General features: G+C 39.0%; 1 protein-coding gene across 1 annotated transcript in view; it reads right to left on the bottom strand.

The window, feature by feature from the left end:
- Positions 1–6409: 6409 nt before the first annotated feature.
- LOC116659727 (hyaluronan synthase 2-like) overlaps positions 6410–8255 on the bottom strand; it is an 11982-nt gene continuing 10136 nt past the window's right edge. Inside the window, 1 exon segment of the mRNA XM_032467552.1 lies at positions 6410–6591. Coding sequence (XP_032323443.1) covers positions 6463–6591 — 129 coding nt within the window. The 3' untranslated portion in view covers positions 6410–6462.

The raw sequence follows: 8255 nt of genomic DNA, 5'->3' as shown, positions 1-8255 counted from the left end.
GGCTGCAACAGAGCCAGAGGACAGCTTCTGTAGGGGCGGAGGGTCTCCTGCCTACAGAGCAGCTGCATATCTCCTAGGGAGGAAAGGGACTTGCAGAGACACTGCAGAGACTAGGTGTCCCATAAAAAGAGGAGTTAGTGAAAAACAGAGGGAGTTGGCATTCCAGCAGTCATTTTCATGAGGGTTCACCAAGAAACCCTTGTTATTATTGACGTGTGGGTTTACTGTTAGAGTCTGGGACAACATGTGTGATGGACACGTGTGAAATAGCCGGCTCTACCTCCCTCATCTTTGTGTTCTGCCCTCCTTGGTTACCACAAGGTACATCTACTCGGATGAGGGAGATGATGAGCTGGGGTCAGCCAATCACAATTTCTTCCTCAGTGTCTTTAAAATAAACTTCCTCTTAAGTTAAATTAACCCTCAATTGTTTTCTCTGATTTGAATCTAAAGGAGTTCTGACAATGTGTTGAGTTAGGGAAATAGAAGAAATACAATGTTCGTGGAGAACTACTATGTGCCAGCCATTCAAAAAACTAACTTTACAGGGGGGAGAGCGTAGCTCAGGGGTTAAGTGCATGCTCAGCAGGCAGGAGGTCCTGGGTCCAATCCCCAGTACCTCCTCTAGCAAATAAATAAGTAAACCTGATTACCTCCCCCGCTACACACATACAAAACAAACAAACAAAAACTTTAAAAAAAAAAAAACCCAAAAAACTAAAAACTAAATTTACTCACTGATTACAGTATAAAATAAAACCAAGACATTTCACACTAAAAATAATCATATTTGGAAAACATGGTAAATGGACATTGACAAATCATTCCTGTTCGGATATATTCAACTTTGTTCCTAAGGGAAGTAAACTTCCCGGATTGTCATTCTCATCATTAGAATCCACTTGAAACCTTCAACAAAGCTCTTTACCAGGCTTTATTTATTATCCAGATGAGTGAGTGTAAATGATCTGCTCTTCAGATTTTTCAGAATTAAAATATATTTTAAATTTTTTTGAAATCTTAATTGGCCTGTCCTATGCTTCAATTTTGGGTAAGCAGGCACCAGATTTACAAACGTTGAGCTTCTAGTATTATTACTCCATACCTGTGTGTACTCTTCCATATGCACTGAGCACTTTTTATACGCCATGCACTGTGCTACATTCTGAGATACAGACTATGTCCCTGTTCTCTTCTCTGAATTTTATTTATGCCCTAGGTTCTGAGAGGGACCAAAATCAAATAAAGAAAAATAAGCAAATATAATAATTTCCAGTAAAGATAAAGCTTTGAGACAAACTGTAGGATAATGTGATAGAAAGTGACTGGGGGATGAAGATGTCACTTTAAATCACATGGTCAGGAAAAGCCCTTTGGAGGAAGTGATCTGAATAAAAGGAAGAAACCAATCATGCCGATTTCATAGAGAAGAGTACTTTAGGCAAAATAAAGAGCAACAGGTGATGATCCTGAAGTGGGAACAAGTTTGTCTTGGCTGAGAAACAGAAAGAACGCCAGTGTGCAGTGTAATAAGGAAGAAAGAAGTTCAATGAGATGACAGCAGAAGGCAGATCAGAAGGCAGGACCTTGTGGAGCAGAGCGTCCTGAGATAAGAAGACATTTGAAGTCTCCTAAGCACACAAGGGACATGACCTCATGCCTGCTGTTCCTGGAAGGAAGGGAAATATTATGGTGGCCACGTGGCCAGGATGGTAGCAATAAGGATGAAGACGTGTCCATTATGGCTCAGGGCCCTCATCTGACCTGCGCCGTGGGAAAATCTGAATGCCTCCTTCCAATGCTCAGAACTAATAACAAGAACTCAAATTGGAAGAGTTTTTCTGAATTTCCGAGGTCCTATAAGTTTGTAATGGGAGTTTTTATACTTGTACAAATGAGGAAATTGGAATGCAACCACAGCACGGTGACCCAAGGCTCAAATCCACCTATGACAATGCCATGCTCTTCTTCCTACGGGCCCGCGACGACATTTTAGGCATTTCAAAGCATTTATTTTGTCAGATGCAGAATTGTCTGTATTAAGTTTTCCTCTGTAAGGCAGAACATACTAGACAATTTTAACAGTTGATCTGTTCTGTATTTAAAGAAGAAGCCCATCTATTTCTAGAGAAAATCTTAAGGCTACATAGAAGCCAACCAATGGGTGAAATGCATTTTTGAGGGGTAAAACTCCTTGGCATTTGAGTAAAGGTCCCAGTCCTTGGTCCAGTGGTTTGCTGAGTAAAGAAATTTTAGGAAGGAAGGAAGGAAAAAAGAAAGAACACTAATGAAATTGGTTGTTTAGGAAGGAGGGAAGAAGAAAAGAAAATTTTATTAAACCCCAATTATGTGGCAAGTATTATTCCTAGGTACTTTTCATGTGCTTGCTAGCTTGAAAGCTGAAGGCCGTTCCCATGATCATTGAGAGGAGGAAATAAGAGTCAAAGAAGAGAAGTAATGTTCTCAAGTTTATGCAGCTGGTAGGTAGCAGAACCATAGTTTGAAGAGAAATAAATCTGCAGCCAAATCCTTAGTACACCGTAAGTCAGACCTCCACCCTTGTTTTGGCTTCATGGTTTCCCAAAGTGGGTAATAGGGCAACAATTCGTTTTGGGGCAAGAACTTCAGAATCTCCATTTTTGACATGTTATTATATCTTTTATTCATATTAAAAATTTTAGGCACTGCTGTAGACTACCCAGGGTGGCTTTTTGCTTAAAATCTAAATATCAAAAACTCATAAGTCCTGAGAGCTTACCATTTACAACTTCTTTTGATGAGGATGGATTTAAACATAGTCTCACTAGGTCAAGTTTGAGAGCAGAGTAGCTGCCCAGAAATCGCAGATTTGAGGTTTTCTGCCTTATAAAGCAGGTCCAAAACATCTGGGTGGAAGAGACCCAGATGGTCGCCCCGGGGTGCACAGCCAGCTGTGAAGCCTTGCGAGCAAGGTGCTGAGATCAACTGAATTGCAGTTTATTCTTTTGAGAGAAGGGTCCTGGACTTTCTCCAGTCTCCTTCTCTTTCTTTATACCTTGCCTCATTCCAGCAAAGATTTGAGCCAGCTGAGTTGCGCTAAATAAACTTTACATTTTTTTTCTACACTGATTCTGCTAATAGCTTCATAAAACTGGCCATTCAATTATGATTCCAAAATATCCTCCTTCTAGGATTTTTATTTCCTTAAAACTTTCATCTATTTTGTTTGTTTTGTTTTTTAATTAAAGAGACCTATCATGCGTTATCTGGAGAGATGGGATGTGTAACTATATGATGTACTGTTGCCTCTGTTCTTCTGAGAGTGAAGGTTTGTACTGTGATTTTTATCCTGCTTTAGTTTAAAAAAATGATTGCATTTGATTTTATGGCTCAACAATCAACTCAATCAAGACAGAGAATAAAATGCAATCTTTCCTCTAGTTTACAAAGCGGTTGTTCCTCTTTTGAGTCACTGCTCTCCTACGTGGCCAAAATTGTTTCAAGGATCAGAGTCACCCACTCACTGTACTTTCTCCCAGTTTATCAGGATTAAACTCCTTGTTGCCTGAATAGCAGAGCTAAGCCTAGGCACTTAGATTTGCCTTAACTACAGTGTGGAGAACTTTCTGACAGCAAATGAATAAATGAACTCTTTTGAGAAGAGTCTGTTTCTATAGCTCAGAGGTGGAGCCAAAGGAACCTGAAAGCTCCTCCCACTTCCCCTCCATGGTCTTCACCCCTGGAGCTGATTACTCAAGTAACAAAGACGTTAAGCTCTGAGTATTGCTTCTAGCTCTTGAGTGAAAACAAGTTCAACTTGTGGTGTCAGGCATTATGTACCAGCATTGTCTAAACTACGTGCTGCAGGGTAATAATGTTAATCCAGATGTTAACCACCATCCCTGTGGAGAGGATTCCATGGTCATCAAAGTGTAAGGATTTCTGCATGTGATGGGCTGTCTGGCAGATTCATAAAGGTCACCAGCACATTGACAGTTTCTGAGAATTTCTGCAGTGAAGAAACCTGATGGACTCAGTGTTTCCTAAACATGGCTGAGGATAACGCCCTTTCACTTCGTGGATGATCGTCAGCATCTTGGAGCTCTGGTATAGCAGTCACTCACTGTATTAACAGTTCTTCCTTCCAAGCACACAGCCTGGTATACAGTAGATACCTACTAAACGTTTGTAGAAAATCAAATAAGTCCACGAATGAATGAAATCCTGCCAAGTGAGGATATACATGATATGCACAGACTTGGGCTGTCCATAATTTTTCCTGATAGAAACACATTTAACATCACCCAACCCGTGTTGGTTGAGTTCCTTCTAGTTAAGAGGCTGTATGCTAGGTGTTGAGGACTGCAGAATCAAGAACAAGATGATAACATAAATCACATGTGGAAGAGAGATAGTATGTATATGGCTCTATGGGATATACGTGGCGGGGGTGCAGGGAAGATTTCGGAGAAGATGCTATCTGAGTTGAGTCTTAAACGACAAGCGGGAGTTAACCATGCAAAGAGGTGACTCCACAAGTATTACTGATGTGCATGTATGGGAAAGTCCTCACGTGTTCAGTATTTAAGCAGTTATTAAGCATATATTAATATACATATATATTGTATGTTTTGCAGACAAAACTTACTATCAGAAATGCTTTTATTCCATAAGAGAACTAACTTTATATTCCAGGAAACCAGAGGTAAAGGAGTTCTTTAGAAAGAAAAAGCTAGGAGCTTAACTTATTATTATTATTTTTTTTAGAACTCAGACTCTATGATTATTTCAAGCTGTGCTGCACTAGGACTTTCAGTCCCTCACCCACTGATTTCGTCCACAAGTTTTTATTGAGTTCCTACCAAGTGACAAACTATATACCAAGATCAGAGGGTGGGGTGCTTACACAACTCTGCCCAGTTCCTTCCTCCGTTGAGTTTATCCCCTGACAGAGACAGCTATGAAACAAGGAATCATAGAGATGAAAATTAAAAATAAACTAGTAAAATAAAGATATAAAAATAAACTGATAAAATAAAAAAATTTAAAAATGAAGAATAAAAGTGTACTGTAATGTTATGTAATGGGGAATGAATTTGGTCATGGTAGCTGTGGTCATCCCTGAGGAAGTGATGATTGAGCTGAGGCTGAAGTGTAGAATAGAAGTTACTTAAACAAAAGTGATGATGGTGGGAAGGAAGTTGGGTTGGGAAGAGCTTTTGGAAATGCCCACAAGAGGGTAGGAACGTGGCCTGATGAAGAAACTCGAATTCCTTGAAGACAAGCATAATTCATTATTTTTAAAATACCAGCAAAGTCTAAGTCTAACACATAATCACACTCAAAATCTGTTTGTTGAGTGATGCCTCAACATGGCAGATGCTGCCAAGGTAGCTCTCTGTCTAGTGACAGAGCCATCAGCCCACCGCCCAAAGCAGTAAGAAAGTGCAGCCCTCACACCCCAAAGCTTCTCCTGTAGTAAAGCTCCAAGAATGCCATAAACTTTCCTTTAGAGAAGTTCCATTACATGAGTCCATCCTCCCTTGGTCTTTCATGTGTTCATTTGCTTATTCACCAAATTATACTGAGCACCTGATTGTGCTAGTCACTGTGGGGGATTCAAAAAAGATGAAAATGTAGCCTCAGCCTCAAAAAACTTTCAGTCTACAAGGACATTGTGATGTGCATTGATATGTATTCTACTCCCACAGTGTGACAGGGTTTGGGGGGGGGCCTTTTCTAAAAGAAATGAAAAAGTTAAAATGTTGAAAATTTAACTACTTTTTCAAGAAATAAACTCATTTTTAAAAGATAGAGTGAGGGGAAACATTTTATTTTCTATAATGAATGTCAATCAAACTTCACATTTTGAGTAGGATTTTTAAGTATGATTTTCTTCATAACATATTTTACTATTTAAAAAGGAAGAACAGATGTATTTTGGCAGACAAGTAAAATATAGAAAATACAAAATTTGTTTTAGCAATTGGTATACAATATTTTGAAACAATACAATTATATCAAATTATAGCAGATCCTATGGCCTGTAAAATTTCCTTTGGCACATTTCATTTGGTAGAGTTCAACAGAGAATCTTCCTTAAATAAAAATTAAGTATCAACACAGTCCGTAAGTTAGGTTGTATATGTGGAAAGAACTATTCCTTGAGTTTCCAAAATCCTTTTCTTCCATGATAACCCGCATAAAGCACGGCTAGTGAGGTATTTGGGCAAAACACTGTTAAGCAGACATACTCTAAGGAAAAAGTGCATAAACAAAAATATTTTTCTTGTTTTTATAGAAATAACAGGTTAAATCTGAGCTTCTTGTTGAGGAGCTATAATACTTTGGCAGAATCAAAATAAAGCCAGAGAGATGTCTTTGTTCAAGTCCCAGTAGCAGTGATAGGTCTCCTTTGTTGGCATTACCAGATTACACAACATAGTCAAGGAATCAATGAGGAAGGGTGACACTAAAAGTGACTCACGTGAAAAGTGAAGCCACGTGCACCTGGACATCTCCTCCGACACCTCCAACCTTGGGGTCTTCTTCTAAACCTTCAACCATCTCCTCAGATGAGGCAGGGTCAGGCATGGTGTCTGAATCACAAACCTGCAAAGAAGAAAGTAAAAAGTGAATTAAAGAAGAGAAGACTATGAGTATGCTCCCTCTAGTCAAAATTGGACACATATATTATTGCCTTCAGCCTTATTGTCACAAGGCCTCAATAAGCAAGTATCACAGGGATGACCGGGTTTGTTATATCACGGCCAAGACACAAGGCTTGTTTCTCAGCAAGCTCAATATTTAAGTTAATGGCATTGCTGGCTAGGGCAGCTGAAGTGATGAGTTAGGTATGTTTTGCAAGGGGACCAGCTTTTTCTGGTTTGCCATGGATGCTCGTAATTTTGACAATGAGAGTCTCATGTCTTAGGTGACATCATAGGTTTCCAGGACTTGGAAAACATCTTGGGTTTGTCATTCTGGATATCTTTTTTTAAAAGTTGCTTTCAACAAGGCTTTTAGGCAACTTGTCCCTCAGGTCTGAAAGATGATTGGAAAATTCTATGACAGTATTAAAAAGGAGGCATGTTTAACAGTAATTTTTTCCCTTCTATTTTAATATGGTGAATAGAAGACAGGAAAGCAATTCCTCTACAGCTGGGTGTGTAATTCTGGAGCAAGATGTCTATATAATCTTGGCTTAGCAAATGACACTATGTCAGAAAGGAAACTTGCATGACTTTCAGACCCTTTTTTTTTTTTCATTCTGGAGTATTAAGTATTCATTTAGCACTTTGTATATAAAAGCAGATGTAAATTACCTAAAGCAGTTGTAGAAATTCTAATTGTTCTTAAAAACAATCTTTATATGGATCAAAAAAGCAATTTTGAAACCAAACAAACAACAACTTCAAGAAAATTATTGGGATTTTCCTATACCATGAACCCTCTAACAGACATTTTGATTGGAGGCTCAAGGTGACAGAGTTATAAATAGTACTTTTGTTTCCAGTTTGATTTCTTTTTTTTTTTTCCCAGTCTGACTTCTGAATCAATTGAAAAATTGAACAGAGTTATGAGATAAGAAACCAAAATATCACCTGTATACACATAAAGCTAATTTGTAGAATAGGCTATATCTGTAAAGTAGCAGCCTTCATAATTATCTTCCCCAAATTAGACTTAGTCCTAAATAACATCTCTGTGGGGCAAGCTTCCTTCTGCAGATACAGTGTATCCTCCTTTGAAACATATGGCAGATACCTGCTCCTTGGTGGTGGCCCACTCTCAGAAGAAAGGTGGAAGGATGAGCTGGCTTCCCTTTACTCCTTCCATAACTCACCAAGTCACTGCTCTGATGGAGGAAGAATTGAGACAGCTGGGAAAATTTATGCCTATGGATGGAGCTTCTTCCAAATGATCAAAGAAAAGTAGAAGTAGGAAAAGTGCTGATTAAAACCTCTCTATCCCTGATTAATACAAATAAGACATTAAAAGAAACAGGCTGAAAAGGGAGTCACTTGTGCTAAGGCCACATCAACAAACCAAAACTTAATACCTAACCAAATTGCAGTTTCAGCCTCTCCCAGGGATGCAACTTGTAACCAGTTAATTTGGAATTCCATGGTCAGCATTAGTGAAGTAATCTGCCTGACAGACACCCCACCTTCCCCCAAAGAAAGGATACCTTGCCTTTTCCACCTCCTTCTACCTATAAAAGCCTCCCATTTATAAGGATCCTTGGGGCTCCTTTCTATCTGCTGAGATGAGAT

Source organism: Camelus ferus, chromosome 25 (assembly GCF_009834535.1).
Source record: "Camelus ferus isolate YT-003-E chromosome 25, BCGSAC_Cfer_1.0, whole genome shotgun sequence".
NCBI lineage: Eukaryota > Metazoa > Chordata > Mammalia > Artiodactyla > Camelidae > Camelus > Camelus ferus.
This window is presented reverse-complemented; position numbering and strand designations above follow the sequence as displayed.